The following is a 24,897-nucleotide window of genomic DNA, read 5'->3' on the forward strand; positions in this document are numbered from 1 at the left end:
TCTAGAAATAAAAATAAGTAAATTTCTTTGTTTAAAAAAATCAAAACAGAAATTCAAAAACCTAACATTTTGAAATTGACCTCAGAATTGTTGTAGAAAAAAAAACATGGAAATTTCTCAATTTGATAAGTCAAAAATTTGCTTGAACAGAAAATAAAATTTAGGTTAATCTCCAAAATTTCTAGAGAAATAGAAAAATATTCCAGTTTGAAAAGTCAAAAATATGCTAGAAAAAAAACTTAAATTGTTAACTATTTTCAGAAATTATCTTTAAAAAAAGACATTTTTGAGTTTGACAAGTTGAAGATTTGCTAGAAAATAAATCAGAAATCTTTATCTCAGAAATTTTCTAGAAAAAAAAAACATGGAAAATTCTGAATCTGAAAAGTCAAAAAAATTGCTAGAAAATAAATCTGAAATTTTGAGACTAATCTCAAAATTTTCTGAAAGAAAAAATTTGAGTTTGAAAGTTGAAGATTTGCAAGTAAAAATCTCAACATTTTGAAATTAATCTAAAATTTTATAGAAAACATGAAAATTTCTGAATTTGAAAAGGCTTCATATTCAAGTCATTTTTTAAAAGAACTCGATGGTTTCTTATTTCTAACAATATGATGGCGTCCTCTAGTGGAGAAATAAAGTAATACATCACAAACAACTTAGAATCGATTCCTTCAGAAAATCTACATAAACTCACAAAACGCTGTTTGTTAGAAAATGAAGACATTTAATCCAAACAGATTCCTTACTAAGGAACACTCTGTACAAGGTTAGCTTACTTTACATTAAAAAAATACAAAAACAAGTAACCACAGTTAAAACCACTTAAGAGAAGTCACAGGTTCATTCAACACAATATTGGAGTGTTGTGCTTGGACAAACCAAACAGAATATTGTTAAAGTGACCTGTTAGCATCCCAACAACAAAAAATAGTGTAGAAATTTAATAAAAAACTGAAATAAAAATGTCACTTATCTCCACAGTCTAACTTTCCTCTGCAGGCCAGAGGAAATGTAACAGGTTTACTCTGAGTATTTATGTGTAACTTAAAAATAATGCTTCACAGCACAATGTAACAGTTTTAAAGACTGAACATGTTCCTCTTACTAAGAAATGATTCCAGAAATTAAATCCAAAGTGAATCTTCCAAACCCCAGCCTCTTCACAACCAAACAATCTTCAGACGACAGATAAATATCAGAAAATAAAACCGATGTACGTCTAAAAAGAAGAACAAGGCATCCAAACCAAGATAAATGAGGTATATTATTGTCCTTCTGTCAGGTTCAGCCCTTCATCACTTTCATCCATCCATCTTTCCTGCTTCCTCAGAGCGTCCAAAACCCAAACAAGAGGCAACAGCAGCACATTTCCGGCCCAGGTAAGAAAATCGATCTTAAAGGAGAAACGTCGCTCCATCACATGATGAATCACAGGTTACAGTAACACGGCCTCCACACAGAAATCAGAGCAAATTTCACATTTATTAAGGAAATACTACCAAGGAGAACTGAGGGGTTTAGAGGAGAGGCCGTGTCAGTATGTCCATCTACGTATTGGGGCAAATGTAGAATGAAAAAGTAAAGTAACTTTCCACCAAAAAAAAAAAAAAAATAATAATTAGTTTGAAACTAATGAAATTTCTCAGTTTCAAAAGTTAAAAATTTCCTAGAAAAAAATGTAAAAATTCAGTTACAAAATGTGAAAGTGAAAACTGTGGAATTTTATAGGAAAAACAAGGAAATTTCTGAATTTCAAAAGTTAATCTCAAATTTGTTTTAGAAAAAACTTTAAAATTTCAGAGTTTAACAGTTGAAAATTTGTTATAAAAAAAAACAACTCAGAAATTTATAGATTTTCTAGACAAAAATGTTTTAAATTCTGAGTTTGAAAAGTCAAATATTTGCTAGGGAACAAACTCCAAAATTTTGAGATTAATCTCAGAAATTGTCTAGAAAGATAATTGTGGAAATTCAAATTCAACAATTTTCAACTTTTGGAAATGTTCTTAGTGTCAAAGGTTCTCTCCAGAAAATTTATGAGATTGATCTAAGAATTTCAGATTTTTTTTCCCAGAAAATATTCATCTTTTCAAACTCAGACATTTTTAAGTTTTTGTTTTCTATAAAGTTTTAAGTTTTTTTTGGTGGAAATTGTGCTCCTCTTTGCTCTGCATATGATGGTCCAAATGCGCCATCATGTCATAAAGTCTGAACACACACAAAAAAACGCCTCATTTCAGAACAAAAAACCAAAGTGTTAATGGTTCTGCAAAGGTAAAAATCAACGATCTTGTGTTTGCTTTACCCAATCAGAAAGATTTCTCAGATTAAAGTCGTCACCTGTTGGGCTCTTTGTTGATTTCTGCTCAATCTGATGGGAAAAAATCCCTTCCTTCAACTTCCACTGAAACCATCAGCAAATCCTCCAAACTCCATGAGACAAAAATAACTTCCTGTCATCAATGAACCCAAATAAAAATAAATAAAACACCTCAAAATAAAGGTAATGTTACACTTGATATTCCATTAAAATGCAAAAGACTTGATGTTCTCATTTGAACAGCATTTAGGGAGAGCGTCATGAGCTCAGCTAAAACGTAAAAAAAGTACACTGAAAAAAGAGAACAGGTGATTCAACTTAAATATATTTAAACTAATTAGTCACAAATAATCAAATTAAGCTTAATCAAGTTAATTTATTAGGTTTATTATGCATTTTCAGGTTAAACAAATGTAAATAATGTAAGCTTGACAAACTTCATTCAATTATTGGTGACTAATTAACAATTTTTATTTTATGTTGGAGCTCCAGTCTCTTTTTTCAGTGTAGGATGTCCCAAAAAAAAAAAAAAAAAAAAAAAAAAAGTGTAAAACTCACTGACATTGGATCATCATCTCACTTTCACAAACGGCTCCCAAAATTACACGATTCCCATAAAAAAAGACACACACTGTATATATAAAACAATTTCTACAACATTTATACATATTCTGCATTTTTCAGAGTGTCAGTGGTTTTCCTTTATATAGCAGAACCCTGAAGCTAATCCGCTAGCTGCTGATATTATTACGACTCATCTGCAAGTATTCCTAAAATGTTGTCATTCTAAATACAACATGCAAACCTGTGAAACTATTTGTACCACTTTGTAACTCCGGTTCTGACGGCTCAATCTGACATTAGTCACAGCTGGATACAACCTAAATATTCACATGTGTAATGGCTGTTTAATACTGTCCTAGTCCAATCTTGGTTCATACTGACACTTCCTGAGTTGGAGAGAAGCACATCCTGGAGACGGAGGGAGAATCCTGCCGTGAAAAGAGAAGCAGGAGTTTAAATTCCACCTCAGGTTAAACTTTCAAACAGCATACGATCCACACAGGCACAAAACAATAGTTACAAACTGAACAAACAAACAATATAATGTTTGAGAATGTTTTTCCAAATATATGCTGTATTTAGGGTTCATTCTGCTTTAAACTAAATCCAGTTTATTTGTTTAGAAAATCTCAATCGAACTCTGATCGAGACTGAAACCGTAGGCCTCGGTTCGGTTGAAGCGAACTTTGGTGCGGTTTGAATGCAAAGTATACCGGAGACCACTCCAAAAGCAGGAAGTGGACTATAGAGCAGAGCATTCTGGGTAAATACAATCAAAACGAGCACAAGAGTCTAAAGCTAGAAGGAGAAATGGCTCATGGTCTTTTATCAGACAAAAAAAAAAAAAAAATCACTGAAACACTGAAAGTCTGATGCTACTCCATTTCTGTTTACATTTTGCAAAGTAAGAAGTTGTGCTAATGTCTTCTTCAGAGGTTTTTATGTCGTTTCCTTCAGTGCAGCGCCACCACAGGCGAGGAGGGGAACAGGTTGTTCAATGAGTTTAGATCATGTGGGACGGAGCAGCTGAAAATGTCAAATGTTGCAATTTTAGCCACAAATCAAACTGATTCTATCGGCTTGAAGGTGTTGTAGGGAACGGAGGAGCAGCTAATTTTAATCCACTCTGTCTTATCTGATAAATCTTCATACTCCAGGGTTACCTGCGGAGAAAAAAGTTAATCTCTTCCTTCTGATTGTTTGGGATTTATAGTGAGTCATTTTTTTTCCAAGAGAAGAAAAACTGAGTGTCCAAATTTTCCCAGAAAATTCATCAGAACTGAAGAAGAAACTGAAGCCAAAAGCTCGACATCTTTATGGCTGTAGCTTTAACTTTTACAACAGAGTAAATCAAACGTTTTGCTCCATTTGCAGAAATGTAGATAAAAATTGCAATTTTAAAAACTCAAGCAATGAAAATCCAGTCTGATTAGGAAAAACCTAAACGTACTTCTTCCTTTCTGAGTGTGTCAAACTAAAGAAACCATGAAAACATCAAAGGTTTCTGTGTTTCACAGCACAAACAGGTTTGAGTTTGTCATACCTTAGAAACCTTCAGAGGTTTGTTTTTGTGAAAGATAAAGTCTGGATTTTTAACTACAAGTCCTGCTTTCCCCATGACAGGACCGGCTGGCGGACTGCTCACCTGTAAAACATGAACGCACAAAACGAAAAGAAAAAAGCAAAGGTAAGGGCATGTAGAGATGCTGTCACAGTGCCCCCTGGTGGATGATGAACTACAACGCTTCACATTATTACAGAGCGGTAAACATTTGGAAACTCAAAGCTCACCGACTGGACGAGGACATTTTCTTTTCCTAGTTTTTTTCCAACAGCTTCGGGTGAGATGTGTCTCTCTCTCATCTGCTCGCCTCGAGCTTTTCGCTAGTAACACAGAAACGGGTAAAAGAAAAGCAAATAACATCAGAATTTATGATTAAAAAGGAAATATATTTGTAAAGTAAGTCAACTATTTAGTAAAATTATATTCTTTACATTATAACTGAATGTGTATTGCTTCTTTAGCGCAATACAACGAAGCATGTAGAATGTTTCTACATTTTGGCACATTACAAACACAACTATGAATACACAATGTATTTTATACCAACATGAAATACAGAAAAATTGCAAAGAAGGGGGAAAAAAAACATTAAATAAATATTTGAAAAGTGTGGTATTCATTTATATTAAATACTGAACCAAAATGCAACTTTTTGCCTTCAGAATTAATCTAAATGTAGGGCTGGACAATATGGCTGAAAAGTGTATTAGGCGAATTATATCAATAATTATAGTCTTTTCTTTTTAAATATGTGAAATACTACCAAACTGGTGATGTGATCTTTCCAGTTTTACCCACAATGTTCACTCAACGCCGTTATATTTCATCTTCAAGCAGTTATGAGGCACAGTGGAGAAACCTGAAACTGCTGCTGCACCAGTTACTCAACAAGGTGTTGCTAGGTAACCAAAGAATGAGTGAGTTGCTAGGTAACCAAACAGTATTTCCACACACTTTGCTTAGCTAGCAGAGAGAAGTTGAGCAGCTAAAGTCTTTCCTCTGCCTACATCTCCCAGAATGCCGTGTGGTTCTGGATCGGAGTTCAGTGAACTTACCAGATGTTATTGATATTTATTATGTGTCTATCGCGATATATATCGTTATTGATTTATTGTCCAGCCTTATTCTCAGCATAAAGGCAGCTGTTCTCATTGGTTTGTTAGAGAAAAATCAGAGAACAAACAGCATCATGAAGGATAAGGAACACATCAAACTTTGTGTTTATCCAGTAGTAAAAATACATCCTGGGATTTATGGTTGCAAAAAGACAAGATGCACATTTCTTACCTTGATGAGGCCACCAAAGGAGCGGGAACGAGGACGCTTCTTACTGGCGGCTGGAGGGAGCAGATGATCCTCGCTGGATGTTTCTGACTGAGTCTGCTTGACGAGCTGGACAGAAACACAAAGGTCAGAAACATCCAAACGGACAAAGTTTGGCTCCATGATGAGCAGCCAGGTTTATGTTTCCATTCTGGGCCTGCGGCCCTTTGGACCTTTCACAGTGGACATTAATAACTCTGGCAAAAAGGAATAAAACAGTAAAGGTATAACAAATGCAGGTTTGAGCATTATTTTCATTTTTCTGGAGTATTTGCAGTAAATATTCACAAAAGAATGGCACTAAAATAACCAGTAAAATGTATTTGTTTATTTTTTTGTCTTTAGGTTGGAAACTGTTAATTTTCCAAATCGGAAATCAGCTTTACATTCGGGCATTAGTTACTGAAACTAACAATTATTGTAATAATAATAATAATACCACCAATTATTTTGACGATTAATCAGATTTAAAAATTGGCACAACCTACTTTTTTTTTTAGCCGCAATCATTTTTATACAATATTAGAAATACATTAAATTATGCAAAAAAAACAAATAGTTTAATTCCTTTTTTATACTCTAGTTAATGATTGATTACTAAATGAGTTAACAATTTCTACAATAATCGATTAATCACGATAAATCGTTTCAACCCTCCTTCATATAGCAACATTTTGGTCTTTTTGGAACTCCGTAAGCCAGAAACCCACGGTGCATCAAGAGGCTGTTTGAGTTGAATTCACTTTTGCTTTGATCACCTTGAAGTCTTAAGTTTTTTAAATGTTGTGTTCTTGGACAAATAGTCACACCACAAAGTTTTCCGAACTCAACCTGTCGGACGAGTTTCTTCTTCTTCGCGGAGTCGGGCATGTTCTGGTGAACGTGCCTGAAGAGCTCCTTCAGCGCCTCCTCTGTGTACTGCTGAGCAGGCGACTGACTCTGCTCCTGCACGGCGCGGCCCGGACCGGCTGTCCGCTTCAGAGGCGGCGCCGTCCGCTGGGCAGGAGAGCTGCTGCTGACTGCCAGCAGCTCCAGGTCATCCTGAAGCCAAACAGAGAAACTTCAAAAAGGAATATCAAGTTTTACGTTTAAAAACAAACGAACATTTTTGCTGTTCTGATGGATCAGCATACAAACGCTTTTATTTAGACGGCCAAGTTAGATCGTCATTAACAGCTGTATGACATCCTGACTTGGTGTTAATACACTTTTAAACCACCACAATCCATGTGTAGCCATATAGTGGCATTAGAAACAATTAATTGACGTATTTTTTTATTTTTACTACTTTTACCCTTAAAAAAAAACAGGCAAAGTGCAAAGTCTGAAGAGGAAATCTCTCGTCTTTCCTCCATTTGGTAAAATGTACATTTATATTTCAGCAGAACGGATAATTACTTCTGTTGATGACAAAATAAAAAGAATAAGAGAAAAATGTGGCTCTTCAAAACACTGACATTGATGCTGAAACTCGTTTAAAGCAGTAAAACTAAGAAACGTTTAGCTCACCTTACTCTGCAGAACCTTGGTTCCGTTAAAATGGACCTTGGCATATTCCCTCAAATAGACTGGAGCCTGAAAAAGCGACAATAATCAGGAAGTTAGTCATGAGAGGAACAGATAAGCAACCCGCCACACGTTTCTGATAAAGTCTGTTTGCAACTTGTTAATGGATCACTGATTCACTCAGGGCAGGAACTATCAATTATGTAAGTAATCGATTATTCTACTGATTATTTTATAGATTATTCTGATGATTCATGAGATTAAAAAAATGTAAATTCTCCAGGTTTTTCCATTTAACCACTTAAGTCTTTTAATATTCTTTCAGAAATGCATTAAAAGATGCAAATAACTCTGTGGCTTTTCAAAATTATGAATTAAAATGTCATTTCTAATGTTATTTAGTGAACACTTGATCATTTAGTTATTTTGCAGAGTGTGTAGAAAGCAATCACCCTGAAGAGCTTCTGTGAATGCTTGATGAGGAAGGCCATGCTGTTGTTCAGGTTCTTCAGATTGTCTTTAAGGTCGCCGGCTGTCATCTGGAGGCAGGAGAAACAGTCTAAACACAACAAACTGCAGCGCTACAGAGAACCTGTCAATGTTTTAATGCCAAATGTGCAGAAATGTGACATATAGGCCTTATGCATATGTAACCCGGTCTTTAAATAGACAAATATCGCTGTCAAATAGTTTACAAAGTAAGTCAGTACGCACAGGATCCATTTCAGGAAGGTTTTCATTCATATAAACTTGCACAAATCCATCTCCGAGTGTTGTTTTAAACATGCCAAACCCATAGGGGGCAGTGTAGCACAAAGCTAAAACGTGTCAGCCAATCAGACTGCTTCAAAACGACCACCACTTCCTGTTAGGAATTAAACATGGAAGTTAATTTATGTGGATAGATGTATATATATCGAACTATGTTTAAAAGTTTAACATATAAAGTTATTAAAACACTAGAAGATGTCGATGGGGAATCATGTATGTGGATATATTGGTGCATTATTTGGCGCCAAATCTCAATTTTCCACAAATAAACACATAAATATAGAGTTTTTAGAAACAATCATTTTTAGGGACATCAAACTGGGTTTTTGTGTGGATGAAAGCCAAAACAAATAAAAACTTATTTATCTGTCCAAATGTGGACTTAATGGGTTAGAGGATGGAAATGATTTGGATATTTATCCATCTTACATGTCTGGGCCAGAGGACGTGCGGGGCAAACATGAGCGCCAGGTTGTAGGCAGACATCTTGTTCTTGTCCTGCTGCTTGGCGGTGTGGTAGAGCAGGTCCAGCAGCAGTTTGAGCAGCGAGCGGTTGGCCTGCGGCAGCAACAGGAAGAGGAGCTGCAGGGCCTCGATCTGACGCTCCTTGTTTGGAACCACTGTTTTATTTCCTTTTTCATCAAACAGAGTCATGTCTGGAAGAAAATTTGTTTAAAATGTAAACGCCCATCCTTTCTTTATGACAGCGTATCATTGAAGATAAAATAAAAGAAATAGAATTAAAACACTCAGATGTTTTCTAGAAAACCCCCAGAAATTTTTTGATTAATCTCAGAATTTTTTTAGAGAAAACCTTGGAAATTTCTGACTTTGGAAAGGCAAAGACTTGCTTCAAAAATTTACAAATTTTCTAGAAAAAAAAAATTAAAATTTCTGACTTTGAACAGTTGAATATTTGCTTTAAAAAAAAATCAGAAAATCTCTAGAAAAAACCTTGGAAATTTCTGACTTTGGAAAGTCAAGAATATGCTGCAGAAAAACTCAGTAATTTTTAGATTAATCTCAGAAATTGTCTAGAAAATAATTTGGGACTTTCTGAGTTTGGAAAGTCAAAATTTTGCTTAAAATTTTCAGAAATTTTGAAATTAGTCTCAGAAATGTTAAGAGAAAAAACAAAGACATTTCCAAGTTTAAATATGCTTCAGAAAACCTCAGAAATTTTGGGAAAGTCTCAGACATTTTTAGAAAAAAAAAACACATGGACATTTCAGACGTTGAAAAGTCAAAATTTGATTAAAAATGAAAAAATTATGAAAATAGCCATGTTTTTTGAGATTTCAGAGATTAATATCAAAACTTCTTAGTTTTTTTAATGACTTAGTTCTTTAAAAATGGCCTTAGTACGTCGTCGTATTTCTGTGGCTGAAACCACGGGAATCATATTTCTAAATATTTCTTCCACAGCTTTACATGCACAGCTTTTCCTACCGGCTATCTTCAGGTGCACGTGGAAGTGCCGGTGTGTCAGCAGAGGCTCCGGCAGCTCTCCCAGAAAAGTCTTAAGCAGAGAGGCAACGTCGTTGGGGTGAAACTCTCCGGCCTCAAGGTCGACGTCCGCCCCGCCGTTCAGCAGCTCCTTCAAGGCGTGCTGCCGGACGCTGTTCCCCGGCACCCGGAACAAACCCTCCACATGCAGATCTGAGCAGAAAAATATTTTGAGCAGAGCAAATAAATATAATGAAATGAATATTTTAATTGTCTGAGACGTCACGTCTGGTATTTGGTCAGAATCTGAATGTTTGGATCTATGATATTAGATAACACCTTTAGATTATAAGAACTGAATGCAAGTCTGTCGTTATTAGATTCCTGCACATTTTGCATGTCAAAATTTTCCAAAACTTTCCAATTATTTTAGTTGATTTACAAAGTTTAAAAAAAATAGAGTTGGGTAGTAACTAACTGCACTTAGTTACATTTACTTCAGCAACATTTTGGAAAAAATTTAGTTTTATAAGTATTTTTACTAAGCTGCACTTTTTACTTTTACTTGAGTAATTTTATCATGAAGTATTTCTACTCTTGCTTGAATAAAATTTCTGGATGTTTTACCCACCGAACGAAAAACAAACATGTTTTTAACCAAACATTCACCAGACACACCTGCAGTTTCTGTTAAAGTTTCATAAATTTTTTCTTGAAAGAAACTGATTTGGAAAAATGTTTCTTTTGCCTGATTTTATTCTTTTGTAATTATGTTATTATTTTCATTTTGCTCTTTAAAATACCTAAATTTCCACTTAACTTTATATTTTGGCCTGTCTAATACTGTGATTTTTAAATAATAAATGATGTTTTAATCAGTTACTCAGTACTTGAGCAGACTTTTTACCACATACCGTTTTATTCGTATTTGAGGCCTTTTTACCTTTACTGGAGTAAACATATATTGCAGCAGAGCTACTCTTACTTCAGTGCAATTTTTGGGTACTCTGCTCACCTCAGACTTCTACAGCGCTCATGCTTTATATTTAAAACACTCAAAATATGGAAGGAAAACAGATTAACCGATACTTGGGATTAAAAAAAACATTTGCAGTGAAACATTTAGACAGAATGCAAAGTTCAACACCAATATCCACAATCTCATCACTAACTGCTTAGGGGTGAAAGTACATAAGAACACAAATGATCATACCAATAAAACAAAAGCTCCTTTTTATTTATCTGTTTTGAAGTAATTTTTTACTCCAGAGAAAGACGAGGTTGTCCAAAGCTGGGGTGAAAGAACTAGCAGAGTTTTATGATGTCTTACTTTTGCTGAGGAACTCAATGAGCTGATAGATCTGTGCGATGGAGCTCTCAGTCAGCGTGGTTCCAAAGACGGCGCCTTTATCTGTTAAAGCATGGAGACGCATGAATTAATCATACAGTCAACGTTTAATTTATTAATTATTTTATCTCTAATGCATTCAGTTTTTTAGAACTCATTCCATATTCATTATTTTTTTCACTTTAATCAATCAACTATTCAGGTGGGAAGACGGTAATCATGACCACGTGATGCAAGTGATTTTTACCTTTTCGCTTAAGGAAGTTGAAAGAGCGGAAAAAGCCTCCATTTCCACTTGTCGGGGTTTTGGGACAATCCTCACCGAGGAGCTGGGCGAACTCGATCCCAGGAAGGTCGATAAGCCGAGTTATGTTACTGAGCACAAGCTCCAGGAATGCGTCGGGGCTCTCGTGGCGGAGTTTCTCAACAAAAAAATCTGGGTTGAAGATGACGGGCGGTCTGACAGAACAAGAGGAGCCGGGCGACTCCTCACAGTGGGTCACCATGCTTCTGAGAAGGAGACACACAACAATCAGGCAGGAAGTTAACTGAAGGTGAAAATGAGATGTGTGTGATTGCGACATCTTTATCAAAAATAATTTTTACATTTCCAATTTCACAAAAAGAAAGTGGAAAGACACTAGAGACAAAACAGGGATAAGATCCTACGGAACCCAGTGGTGTCCAAACTTTTCCCAAAATGGACCAGAATCCTGAAGATGAAAGTAAGTAAGTCACTTACTTACTTTTAAATTTATATCTCTATTTAAAATGGAGTTAAAATTAAAACAAAAAACACTTTTTGCCTAAGACTTTCCATCAAATAATTAAATTTGTCATTGAAATTCTTGTGCTAAAAAATAACAAAAGTGCCTAAAGGAGGGGCAAATTTCTAACATTCTGGACCTGCAGTCAAGAGACACAAATTATCCCCAGGTCCACAAATGGTCCCTTGGACACCCTGACCTAACCTGTAGTCTGTTGATTATTCCAATGCACAAACATGAACATCTTGTACGTGTTTTCAAATTATCCGACTCAATTACACTTTTTTTAAATATCTGCACTGTATTATTTTTTTCTACAGTAAATTTGCTTTGAATGTACAGCTGTTATTGTTTTTCTTAACCATTTTGTAATTCCAGGTCACAAACTGTATTTCAGAAGAATTTGTTCAGTTTGGAATTATTTGATTCTGTTTTAGTCATTTAATTTATCTTACATAGAAAACTGTAGCACTATCAAAGAGTGTTTTGGACCCCTTAAATAAAATACTGCCCATCACACACACAAGAACCAAATGCTAACCTAAAACTGACATGACCTGCATTTTCTTATTTACGTATTTTGATAGCAGTAAACATTAAGATAAACCCCAAACTGTATCCGGTCTCGCGTTTTATTGATAAAAGTCAGGCAAAGTCAACGTTAGCAAGCTAACCGCAACGTCATGCAATTAGCTTCTCTTGAAACCTGTTATTGCTAATCGTAAGACATACTGCGCAAAAAAAAACTGCCATAAGAAACAGCTAACGTTCAACGTAAGACCTCGGAAATGTCTCTTCTCCAGTGTTGGAACTGACAAACAACCTAATGACGGTAATATTGTTGATTTACCTTCTAATTTGCGTGCTTTCATCAACATCGTTCCCCGCAGCCATGTTCAGTTTGAATCCTGCGCTGTTGTCCCTAAAACTCCGCCCACTTCAACAGCCATTGGTCAGTTCTTCAACGTAGGTGGTACGTAGCGACTCTGATTTGAATGTACCTTCCTGTGATTGGTCTGTTTGAATTTACTGTTTGTCAATACAAAAGCGTGAAGCTGGTTATAAAAATTCGGGCATTAATACTATTATCAATGCTCCTTGTTTACAAATAACGTCAAAGTAAACTATATAAATCACATTTTGTCATTGACTCCCTTTATTTAGCAGGATATGCTTTCAGTACTGTCAAATTGTGAAATGTTTTCAGTTCAGATAACACACTACAAACGTATTCGCGAAAATGCAAATCAATATTTTTGGCAAATAAGTATGACGAATTGTTAATGCTAAATACGTACTTACTGACCACGCAAGCCGATAAAGTTGACATGCAAGTCATAGCTATACAACAAAAACTTGAATGTAGCTTAAAAACAAGAATATGGTGAGCAAATTTTAATTTATCGAGGGTTATTTTACACAGTTCACACAGGTTCTAAATTATATACACCGAATCAAACCGTGGAAAATATATTCAAATAAGAACTGCGTTTTTATTTCATACACAGATTATGGTTGTAATATTTCCTTGTAACACGTTTTTCTTTTTTCAGACAGCATCATCAATAAATGTGAGTAAAAATAAAATTGGATCCAATTACTGGGTACTGTTTAGTGGTACATTTGTACTACTTAAAAAACAGTGATGAATCTTTGAAGATCATAATTTTATTGTTATCACCTCAAATAATGTGATACCTACATACACCCTCACTAATATTCAATTAAATGTTCCTTCACACATTGGAAAGAAACCACACAAACAGTACATTTATGAATCAGGAATGGAGCTCTTTTGGACCTATAGCTGTTATCCACCTTTACTCATTTATGTCAAACAAAAAAACAAAAAAAAAAAGCTAAGTTCAGTCCATTTCTGCAAAATGTATTTTGGTTTGTAATATTTTAGCCTGTATGTGAATTAGAGAAGATCCACTTTTAAAATTCACCTCTGAATATCTCTAAAAGTGGAGCAAACAGCTTGTCTTTCTCCTGGAGGCGTGATGTCTCTGTGGTGAGGAAATTGGGCTCCATATGCTGGTCTAATCCAGCCCAGGTGGTCCTGTCCGCTTCTATTAGACGAGGTTCCTGCAGGCCAAATCTGAATCGGAGAGCAAAGCCAAGCCACGGTGTAATCTTAAGCTTTCCTCCAGATCACAGCAGAACAGCGAAGGGAAAGCTCTGGCTCTCATTCTGAGACCTGTGCCCCGAGTTAGAGACACTTTTTGTTCTTTCAATAAATGTGTGTGGAGAGAATAATTGCAGAAATTAATGCCTCTAAAACCTTTTGTTTGTCAAATGAAAAATAAATGCACAAGTCACAACAGAAATTCACTGAATGAACCGGTAACAGAATTAAATGCAGAATTTTCTTTTACTGTTTCAAAGTTCAATTAAAGTGAAAAATAAATCGTTTTTTGAACAGAGTGAATCAGTTTTTATTAAGAATTCTGAGAAACGACACAGTTAATGCTGGCAATATAAAAATAAATAATATCCAATAAATAAATTAATAAATATTTTATTTTTAAGGTTTCCTATGTGTCTGTTCAAGTCTAACTTTTATCCAGACTTAAATTCATACAAATGTAAAAACATACAAATTATGAATCATATTTTTCTGTTGTGGATGTATGTATGTGTGAGTGCACTGTAAAAACACAATCTTACTAAATATTTTGGTCTAGGTTCTCAAGCAAATATATGACTACACTTGAAAAAAGGCAAAACTAACTTGCAAGTAACTTTTCAGCAGATTATAGTGCCATCCTACAGCACAATCAAGTTACCACGTTAACTTGAAAAAATGATATATATATCAAAAAATGACAAGTGTACAAGTGTACTGAGATATTTGCAACAGAAACCAGATCAAAAATACTTTTTAAGATTTGTGTTTTTGCAGAGTGAGATGCCTTCACTGCCCTGCTGGCCAAATTAAAAGCTAACAACGTCTAACTGCAGCTCCTCATTTTAATTCGCAGCTCCCCTCTGCGATCAGACAGTTGAGTTTCTTCCACCACGCCTCCGACAGGCTCTTAATCTTATCGGGGGTTTTCTTCCTCAGAGTCATCCTCTGCTGCTGGACCACGTTACTGTCCATCTGCTGGAAGCTAGCTAGGATAGCGCCATCAAACGTGTCCTTCAGGTTCTTCTGGGTCAGCGCTGAGCACTCTGTGAAGCCCACCGCCCCGAGCTCCAGCGCCAGCCTGCGGCCTTCCTCGGTGCTCACTGGCCGCTGCTGGTTCTGCGCCAGGTGGATCAGAACCTGCACGTCTTCTCTCAGGTCCAGCTGGGTGCCGACCAGGACCAGGGGGACGCCGGGGCAGAGCTGCTGGATCTCAGGGGTCCATTTGTTGGTGAGGTTTCGGAAGGAGCAGGGGCGCACCACGCTGTAGCAGAGGAGGAAGACGTCGGCGTTTCTGTAGCAGAGCGGCCGGAGGCTCTCCAGCTCATCCTGCAGGGAGAAGAAACAGAGGCGACCGACGTCTCACATCAAACTTCTACTAAAGACGTCTTTAAAAAAGCTGTAATTCCCCTAAAAATCCTTAAAACTGTGTTTGGTAGGGAATATCTACAGCTGAAGACTTAAACTTCTGCATTTTGGGGCCTCCATGTAAGGTAATTTATTGACTAGAACCACTTTATTTAAAAAAATATATACATATTTTTATCTATGCACAAGATTTACTGAAACTGAGTCAAACCAAAGTGAGTTTTCATTTGGACCTGTTGGTCTAAAACACAGGTTTTCTCCATTTTCACATGTGGAGTAATCTGAATAAATGTTGACAGGATAAAACAAATGTAGCACATTATAACCACTTATTAATCCAAACATGAAGACTCAATAAGAAAATATTCCACATTTGAGGTTTTTCAGCAGAAATTGGGTGTTCAGTCATTTAATAAACATCAGGTACGTTTAGAAATTCATATGTCGACTTATATTTGAAGTTCTTGCAGATTTAGAATATGCAACATGACAAACCGACACATAATGATAATATGAAGTAAACTGGAAATAATGCATTGTTCTTGTATTTTTTTTTACATATAAAACTCTGACACCCCTAAATAAAATCCAATGCAGTCAATTAAATTCAGAAGTCCCTTTAATTTTTCTCATTTAGCAATTCAGCAATTATTACTAAATTATGTGAAGTTATGAATACTTCAGTGTTTCAAAATAAATATTTACCCATTTTTAACTTTTGCCACATTTTGTCATGTTCCAACTAAAAACTTCAAAGTCTTTGAGTGGAATATTATCTAGTAATATAATATTGCGTGATATAAACATATATACCAATATAAAGTGTGCCATGCATTTTTGCTTGGATGCCTTTAGTCTCACAGTAAAGAAAAGAAAAGCTGCAAGAAGCTGTAAAAGATTTGAAACTGAGTTTCACCTTCCTGAAGGAAGGTACGTTAAACGTACAGTAAGAGCTAAAATTGTATTTCAAAGGCAGATCAGGTGTTAGAATGGCCCAGTCAAAGTAGAAACCTTAATCAAATTTAGGGTAAACTTGAAAATTAATAAAAACAATACATAACAAATCCTTTCTCCACTGATGGGCTAATAGAGTTAAATCAAAACAACTTGTTTTATCAGCGTTTTCATGCAAAATTTAAAACATGATCAATCTTAAAGAAATATAAAATGAATTTAATATTTAGTTCAGCTCAGGGATAATAAGATCATTAATAAAATGAGAGTAGGAAAGGTGAATTATTCAATAAATCATCTACTTAATGTTTGGTAAGGAGGTTGCTGAATTAATTTCCTCCTGTATTTCACATCTAATCCAGTGGTGTCCAAAGTGTGGCCAGGGGGCCATTTGTGGCCCTTGAAATGATTTTGTTCGGCCCCTGATCGGAAGTCAACAATAGTAAGAATTTGTTGACCAAATTGGCAAAAATTTGTCCGAAATCTTACGAAGTATTTATATATTTTTTTGTACTCATTTTGATCTAAATAACTGCAGTATTGGTTACAAATGCAGGAGCCCAACGTTAAATCTGCCGTTTAGCCTGCGGCAATAAGCAAACACTCAATTAATTGCATCATATATTAAAATGAGCACTATAATTTATATTCTGATTAAATAATTTTTGAAGGGCAATTTTCTTTAAAAGACTTCATAATCAATTTTGTTTATGGTTTTGGTTGTGTGTGGTTTTCATTCCTTTATATTTGTTATTTTTGTTTGTTGTGTTTTATTTTGTAAATTTAAAATATGTTCCAGTTCCAGTGTGAGGTGTTCTTGCATTATTACGGCATTATCATTATATTAGCTGAAAATGGCCTCAGAACGACAATATTATCATTTATTGCAATAATTTCTGGGACAATTTATCGTCCAGTAAAGCTTGTAATTGTGACAAATTTTAATTATTGTAAAAAAAGGGATTAAAATGTAAAATAAAACAATATGTGTATAGTTATTGGATATATTGGCACCACCATGTTACATCAGGATTTTCTGAACCCTGTCAAAGTCTGTTTTATTGTAAAGTCTTCATCTTTTCCCCTCAAATCTTTTTATATGTAAAAAGCACTAAATAAATGGTACAATTAACATTATCACAACAAGAATAGTTATTACCTTTCTTAATAAAAACATCTTAATTAGCAGATTCTTATGTTACTGCATCTGTGGGATGTTTTACAGGGAAATAAGGGTAAAACTGGAAGACTGTAGTTTTATTTTTATCCTGTAGGGGGCGATGCGGAGCTACCACACAGGTTCAGACCAGGACAGCAAGGTGAAGACAACAGAGAGAAAACGATCTACCAACAGAGGAACCAAACAGAGATCAGGAACGACTTACATTAACTGATCCATCAACTGGGCCCCATTTCTACCATGGCGACGCAGGGAAGAAATGATCGGAGTTTAAACTTACAGCTGCCAAACACTGCAGAGAGAACTCACACATGTCCGGTATTCATTTAACAAGCACAAACTCACCTGTCCAGCGGTGTCACACAGCTGCAGTCTGACTGGTTTCCCATCAACCACAACCATCACTGCAATAAAAATCCAAAAACACCAAACAATGTTTCCCAGTTTCACACGTTAACATTAAATCGATTCTTTGTCAGAAAACGTCGCTAAAAATGATAAACCTCTGCAGATCAGACAGCCCACACTGTGCGTAATTCCCACACCGCGCCACGCTGACAGTGGAGCTCACCGGTGAAGTTGTCGAACGCCGTGGGGACGTACTCCGTGGGATACCCGTTGGTGGTGTAGCTCACGATGAGGCTGGTCTTGCCCACGGCTCCGTCTCCGACCAGGACGCAGTTCACTTTGCGCTCAGGAGTTGAACCGGACCAGCGGCGCTTTGCGCTCTGTGGGAAGTCACGGTTCTTTAAGCGCCGCGGCGGGACGGTGGGTCGGTCTCCACCGTCAAACGGCTCTGAAACGCGGCAGGGCTTCTGGTTCCCCACGTCGAGGGGTAACATGCCTCTCTCTATCGATTTGGTCCTAAATAGTGCTCGGTTTAGTCGCGCAGCTCCATCTTCCTCACGCAGCTCCGTTGACGCTTGAGTTGGCAGCAGCAGGTCGGTAAGCGGGTTTACTGTGAAGTGTGTCAGTGGTGTAAAGCAGACTGAAGTTTCTCTGCGCAGCGGGAGCAGCTGATTGGCATTCCCTACATCTGTCATGGTCGTGCGTCTTAAGAGGCTTACTGAGCAGAACACCATCTGAACCTCCAGGGCTTTCCAGTGAAACCAACCCAGCTTACTGGAATCCTCTGACCCAAACACACTGCCTACCTATTTAAAAAATATATATATATTATTTAAACATTTAAACTTTGCTCACATTTATTATTTTATTATATGTTACACAAATATGAAAGTTTGTAAAAGTAGATTTTTTCCCCCTAGATTATGAGTTAGAAAAAAATAATATAAACGCAGATACATTTCACAGCTTTGAAAACATTTATTTTCAATCTGCCTTTTAAAACTTTAAAGATAAGAGTTCTGTCGCCCTCTACAGGTCAACACACTAACTGCAACAACAAACTTAGTCTAGGACAGTTCCAGTCCTGTAAAGCCAAAGTTTATTTATTTACAACGACCTTCCCAATAATTACATCATAAGATAAATTATAAAATAAATAAAGTTTGACTAAGAAAAATATATTAAAATTGGCAGTGAAATATCAGATTTCCTTAGGTGAGCTGTGGATCATATGCAGCTCCTAATTGTATGAGTAAATAGTGCATTATTGTGAAGTGGGAATAAAATGATACTCTTAGGTTTTTTAAAATAATTGTTTTTAGATAATCTGAAAAGTGTGGCACGGATTTGCCTTTTGGACAGTGTAGTATGACTATAGTATCATATCTGTAGCAGTCCTTAACAACATTAGCATGTTGTAGAGTCTATAACATAAGATCCCAACAATTAAGGCTGAAACAATTAATCAGATTAATCATTATGAATTGATTAATCAAATAGTCATCAACTAGTTTAGTAATCGATTAATCAATAAGTAAAGTAAAAAGACTCAAAAAAAGCAATTTTCTGAAAAACAAGATTCACAAGTTATGGAAGTTAAACCAAAAATGTACAAAAATATTCATTTAGCTTTTGAGATTATAAAAAACTTCTTTTCGTGTAAATATGTTCTACCCAGAACTTCCCACGTGGCAAAGATTTGGCTTCACCTGGTCCAAATTCTGTAAAAATCTCCTATTAATCACCTACTATCCAGTTATTGATTTAAAATATCAACCCATCAGCCCTAAACTGCATTGAAAGGGCTGAGCTTCACACATGTTGCTGTTAGAAGAATATTTGCATTTTAGCTGCAGATGCATCCTTTTCTACAAATGATCAGGCGTACACTACAGGAAAGCTGTTTCTGCATTTTAGGTTATAAATTATTCATTTAAAAAAAACAAAGGAATGTACTTATTTGTTTGCATATTTTTAATATTTTTAAACTATCATATATAAAATGAAAAATATCTGCATAATTTGACAAATGTAACACGTGACAAATGACAAATCAGAACTAAAAGAAAATTAAAAAAATCTATGAATAAGTACAAGTTACAAAGATAAATTCTATACCTTATCTTTTATTTTTGTAGCCATTTTGTTGTTTGGGTCCGAGACTGAAACAAGATGCATTACAAAGAGGTCAAAATTGGTTCCCTCTATATTTTTTACTTTTATGAATGTGGAACTTTGCAAAAAAAAAAAAAAAGACCAGGTTGATAATAAATGTGGCAGAGGAGTTTTCATCTTTAAATCTGTGATACAAAACAAAACAAAAAGAGGAAGAAATCTGGTTTGACGTTACTGGAGATCAGAGCAGCGATGTGTCATGAGCATTTCAAAAAATAAAAAATATACATGTACAGAAGACTCTGGATAAAGTTGGAAATATCAGGTTCGATGCAGAGGTGTATCCAAAAATTATATTCAAGTAGGAGTAGTGATACTTCAACATATTTATACTCAAGAAAAAGTAAAAAGTATTTGGTAAAAAGTATACTCAAGTACTGACTAACTGATCAAATTATCAATAATTTAATCTTTAAAAATGACAACAAACGGACCAAAACGGACAAAATATAAAACTTGGTTAAAACATGTTTGCTTTTTTTATTTTGCGATGCTTCATAATAAAATTACTAAAGTAAAAGTAAAAAGTATGGCGCAGTAAAAATACTCCTGAAAGTAAATGTTTTCCAAAAAGTAAATGTAATTGAGTAAATGTAACTAGTTACTACCCAACTCATGTTCAATGGGTGTGAATACTTTTGCATGCCACAGGCTCCCTTTCAGCATAATGCTCTACAACACAGAGGAACAAATTGTGTGAAGCATAAAATAATCTTTAACCAGCCGCTGACATCTCTGCTTAACAGGATTAAGGAGAAGTCAGTGGAAAACAGCACATTTCTGCCAGACCTGTGAAAGGATTGAGACGTCGTTTGGCTCCAGGAGTTGGCACAGAAATAAACCCATACACTGGTTAATACAAAGCTGCTACTGTTGGCCTCCACCTGCTCCAGCGTCTGATAAACTAGACACCTAATCAGGACCTTTAGGGAGTCTGGGAGTGAGAAAATACATTAACTCAATTTAGAGTTTGGGATTAAATACACACAACGGCATCCCTCTGCTTTTCCTCTCTGGTTCTGCAGGGATCAGCTTCATTCCCCTTCACCCTCTCCTTATCTCTGTGTTTACCCTCTCCCACTCTTTCTGTCACTCTCTCCCCCCCTCCACCCTCTCGGGAGGGGCTCTCAGACTCTATAGTTATGGGCCGGGGCCATCTGTCACCGTGCACATTCATACAACCACCAGAAGGCCACAACATGTGCCGGTTTAAATGGAGAACCCAACTTTCCCAGGACACACAGGCCTGACCCCAGCAGCCCTTCCTCCTCCTCCATCCTGCAACCATCAACACCATCCAGCATCCCCAAAAACCCCACCCAGCTGCCACACCCTCCTCCACCAGCACCTCCAAGAAATACTGTCTGCATGTGAATCGGTGAATTAGAGCCCCAGCCCCCCAAATCTACACCCAAATAAGTGTGTTTAAGACGGGGTGGGTTGGAGGAGAATCGGCTGATTGGTGAACCCGATGGAGGATGGATGGAAAAGGAGCGTGGGTTTTTGTCGCTGGGAGGACAATAGGGATCGCCGGGAGGGGGAGTATCACACGCTTTTGCTTTGTGGCTCGGTCAACAGGCGTGTGCCACGGGTGTCGTCTCGCCTCCCCTCGCCTGCTGTCCAACTCCTGGAATGGACCAGAAGCCATGAGAACCAGTGCCCCGGGCCCTTTAATGAGGGGCGTGCTGTTTCTTATCAAAGATGGACAAGCTATCATTACAATCATCATTAGAAGCTGCACAATGGAGCACGCCTTCCTCGGCTATGGATGGGAAAATCCTCCGACGGAGCCGGGACGCCGGGTCCTGCAGTGGGGGGCAGAAGGTTTTTGTTTTGTTTTTTTAAAGCCTGGAGCTGTGTCAGTTTATTAAACGCTTGTTCAGGACAAATAAACCCAGAAATAATTTGTACTAAACTCTGCAAACAAACTAACAGACCTTTTCCCACTGGTGATGGCGTTCCATCTAGGCCTGTCGTCATAAGCCATTAATCAATTAATTTCTCAATAATTTCCATTTGCACGACTCTTCGTTTGTCTCTTTCTATCAAAAACTGGATGATAAAAGTCTTCAAAATGGTGCATTGGTCTCAACTACCCTTAATTCTGTTTAAAGAGACTTTATAGCTCATTTTATTTGTTCTTTCTGTTGTTTTCTTCTATTTTGGATATTTAAAATGTTTTCCAGAGCTTTCTCTGTCGAGTGCTTCCCTTTTAAATGTTGGCTACAAGGTGAAATACAGTTTTAAAGTAAAAAATGAAAAGTACTTGGTAACTGTAGTCAAGTGGATTTTTCAGATGTCTGTACTTCAGTATTTATCAACTTTTTACTTGTACTTCCTACATTTTAAGATAAATACCTTTACAAAGTACAATTAGTGACGAATATGCCAGTGTTTAATGCATCATAATCCTAATTGAGATTTGAAGAAAAACTAGACTGTTATGTTATATCTGAACCAACACAGAGCATGTTGTGAACAAAAATAAAGTGATTAGAACTTTTTAAGTATTTTTAAATTATGTAAAGTGACTTTATATTCTTGAAAATTTAAATTACTTTTTACGTTTTTGTGCTTTAGTACATGTCAAAATTTGTATTTTTTTTTTTTACTTTTACTTGAGTAAAACAGTCCAACCAGCACAGAAGAAGATCAGGGCCACTGAAAAAATAATAATTCTGGCTTTAATCTCAGAATTGTGAGATTATTTTTTTCAGTGGCCCTGATTGTCTTCCGTAAACTTGTACTTTTGGTTTTACTGGAGTACTTTTCATAAGTATCTGTACTTCTAGAGAATGTGAGACGTTTTGACGCCTCTGAGTGAAATGAGGCTTGAATGAGGATCTTGATTCGGTCTGTTTCTGGTCCGTTTGGCCCTCTGGGTTAAAATGTCATGCACTGTAACTCTGCCTTCAGTTTGTCATCATTATTGTGGGCTCAGAAAACATGTTGCCGCTCCGTGGCCTTTCTCGAGAGCCTCCTCCAAATTCATTTTAATTCTGTCCGCCGACCTGCGGCCAAGGCCACAAAAAGCATTGTCATGCCGCTGAAGACGGGAGGATGTAAGGGTGAAGTGTGCGTGTGTTTTCGGGAGGATGGGGTGGGGCATGACACTGCAGCAGCGGCAGCTGGCAGCCCAGCTTGCAGGGGCCATCTCATCACAATGGACAGCCTTCCCCTTGGGGCCAGTGATTTAGGACAGGCCTCTCCGGACAGGAGAGGGACACTGGCTTTGCAGCCTCTTCTCCCCTCCTTCTCCACCGGTTCCCGTGCTCCCGCCCCAGCGCCTCCACTTACACTCTCCTCATCCAACTGTGACAAAGCTCTCTCCTGGGATGGGGAGGCGGGCCTGTAGATGGGAGCATTCCTAAGGTGTAGCAGGCTAACTCACGCCAGACACAGGAGGGGGAAGACAACAGGTGCATGTGGATCCGCTGACGTCCAGCAGCAGCTGAGAGATAGGGACACGGGGGTATTATAGCACCATTATGCGCCGCTGCTGCACCGGTGGGCTGCTGGACCTGCTTTTTTTTTTAAACAAAACAAGGCTTTTTATGTGTAACCTAGTCTTACTCCAACAAGCCTGTTTGTCGTCCTGCTACCTCGGCCAACACCTGCCACCGCAGCAACATCCAAAACAAGAGCTAGAGATGGCAATTACTGACTAATGAGTTAAGCTAAAGTCAGACTGAGTCGGGTACTAACTACTTACATTTACGCAATTACATTAACATTTTTGAAGAAGATCTACTTTTAGGAGTATTTTTACTACACTGTACTTTTTACTTTTACGTTATTAGGAAGTATTTCTACTCTTACTTGAATAAAATTTCTGGATTTTCAAACATGTTTTAACCAAAAATTCACCAGACTCAGAGACACACCAGCAGATTTTGTTAATGTTTCGTAAGTTTTATTTAGAAAGAAACTGATTTGCCTGATTTTGTTATATTTTCTTACTTATATCATAAATTATTGTCATCTTGGTCCTTAAAATACCAAAATTTCCACTTAGCTTCATATTTTGGTCTGATTATGTGATTTTTAAATATTATGATGTACTTGAGAAGATTGTTTACCAAATACTTTTTTACCCTTACTTGAATAATTTGGATGGCTACTTTTTACTTTTATTTGAGTAAAAATATGTTGAAGTAATCTTAATCTTACATGAGCACAATTTTTGTGTACTCTACCCACCTGTGGCTAAAGTTGATTGATCATTTCGATCAACTAACAATTATTTTTCTTAAAAACCTGAGTTTACTCCAAGTATCAAGAGAAGGGGGTCTTTTCATGGGTACATTTTTCATCCTGAATTTAAAAAACAAACATTATGTTAACATTATTATTTATCAGCTGCATTTTATACTGACTACACAAACAAAAAATTGTGTTTTGTTTTATAAACTTAGGAACCTCTTAGTTTGCTAAATAGAAAAATAAAAGATTAAGAGAATAAAATATGTGAAACACTTAACTCCCCATGGGCACATTCATACACAAGGAATGTTTTAAAATTTCGCCATGATGCGCTTTAACTTACAGCCGCTGTGCTTATTAGCGCCATATTTCTTCCCCATCATGTAAAATTTTTCTCCGTCTTCGTAGCACTTAACGCAACTCCGTCATACAACACGGCTGAATGAGCGCTGCGGCGAAACCTCTTCTATATTTGCACAGTGCAGTTCGTAACTGCACTGTGCGGTTCTGCACCGAAAACTCTTACCTGTTTTCGCACTGCCGCCATGTTTGTTTCTGACTCCGCTTCAGAATGACCAGCGGCGCCCTCTGCTGGATGGCGGCCAAACTACAACACCGAAAGAAGGTCTGTAGTAGTTAATTGGTAATCGAGTTGAAAAATTTGTTTTAAAAACAAACCATTAGTCGACAATTAATAGTAAGTTGATTAATTGCTTGTATAATCTGGACCTCTGGTCTGACTCACTCTAAATCCAACCCAGTGGAAAGAAAACTTGAGCTGACAGGTCTGGAGAAATCCCACCACTTCAAACCGGAGCCCTGAAATGCCCTTTTTGCACCTCGGCCCCCTGCCTCCTCCTCCTCTGTCCCTCTGAATTATGTTATATCTCAAATGAGCAGTCATACAGCAGATTGTTTGGTGTGGCCGC

General features: G+C 36.8%; 2 protein-coding genes across 3 annotated transcripts; both read right to left on the minus strand.

Annotated features, from left to right (window-relative positions):
• Nucleotides 1-706: 706 nt before the first annotated feature.
• arhgap19 (Rho GTPase activating protein 19) lies at nt 707-12,543 on the minus strand. The gene is made up of 12 exons (XM_014972482.2): nt 12,463-12,543; nt 11,093-11,355; nt 10,828-10,908; nt 9,501-9,710; nt 8,481-8,707; nt 7,733-7,819; nt 7,284-7,349; nt 6,606-6,815; nt 5,739-5,843; nt 4,679-4,771; nt 4,431-4,532; nt 707-3,315 (listed from the first exon to the last, which is right to left on the minus strand). The coding sequence occupies exons 1-12, from the start codon at nt 12,504-12,506 to the stop codon at nt 3,259-3,261; spliced, it is 1,545 nt and encodes a 514-aa protein (XP_014827968.2). The 5' UTR covers nt 12,507-12,543; the 3' UTR covers nt 707-3,258.
• A 1,499-nt stretch (nt 12,544-14,042) lies between these two features.
• Nucleotides 14,043-24,564, minus strand: LOC106906982 (rho-related GTP-binding protein RhoU-like). 2 transcript variants are annotated; one of them, XM_014972477.2, is made up of 5 exons: nt 24,495-24,564; nt 17,814-18,396; nt 17,588-17,646; nt 17,448-17,477; nt 14,043-15,069 (listed from the first exon to the last, which is right to left on the minus strand). In XM_014972477.2, exons 1-5 carry the CDS (start codon nt 24,513-24,515, stop codon nt 14,581-14,583), a joined length of 1,182 nt encoding a protein of 393 aa, XP_014827963.1. In that variant the 5' UTR covers nt 24,516-24,564; the 3' UTR covers nt 14,043-14,580. The 2 variants fall into 2 exon arrangements, with proteins under 2 accessions (XP_014827963.1, XP_087861966.1); XM_088005840.1 differs by lacking the exon at nt 17,448-17,477.
• Between the last annotated feature and the right edge of the window lie 333 nt (nt 24,565-24,897).

This window comes from Poecilia mexicana, unplaced genomic scaffold, assembly GCF_051168715.1.
Source record: "Poecilia mexicana isolate PSO_F unplaced genomic scaffold, ASM5116871v1 scaffold_1, whole genome shotgun sequence".
NCBI classification, from domain to species: Eukaryota; Metazoa; Chordata; class Actinopteri; order Cyprinodontiformes; family Poeciliidae; genus Poecilia; species Poecilia mexicana.

Bases quoted from the DNA above. Each gene is read 5' to 3' on its own strand.
- arhgap19 (XM_014972482.2), bottom strand. From the start codon at position 12,506: ATGGCTGCGGGGAACGATGTTGATGAAAGCACGCAAATTAGAAG. The intron at 9,711-10,827 runs GTAAGACATCAT...TTTTCTGCTCAG, and splicing joins CATTGAGTTCCTCAGCAAAA to ATCTGCATGTGGAGGGTTTG. The intron at 4,533-4,678 runs GTGAGCTTTGAG...CATGTTTTACAG, and splicing joins AAAATGTCCTCGTCCAGTCG to GTGAGCAGTCCGCCAGCCGG.
- LOC106906982 (XM_014972477.2), bottom strand. From the start codon at position 24,515: ATGGCGGCAGTGCGAAAACAG. The intron at 18,397-24,494 runs GTAAGAGTTTTC...TTTTTTAAATAG, and splicing joins TGGCGGCAGTGCGAAAACAG to GTAGGCAGTGTGTTTGGGTC. The intron at 15,070-17,447 runs GTAAGTCGTTCC...TTCTCCCTGCAG, and splicing joins CAGTTGATGGATCAGTTAAT to GATGAGCTGGAGAGCCTCCG.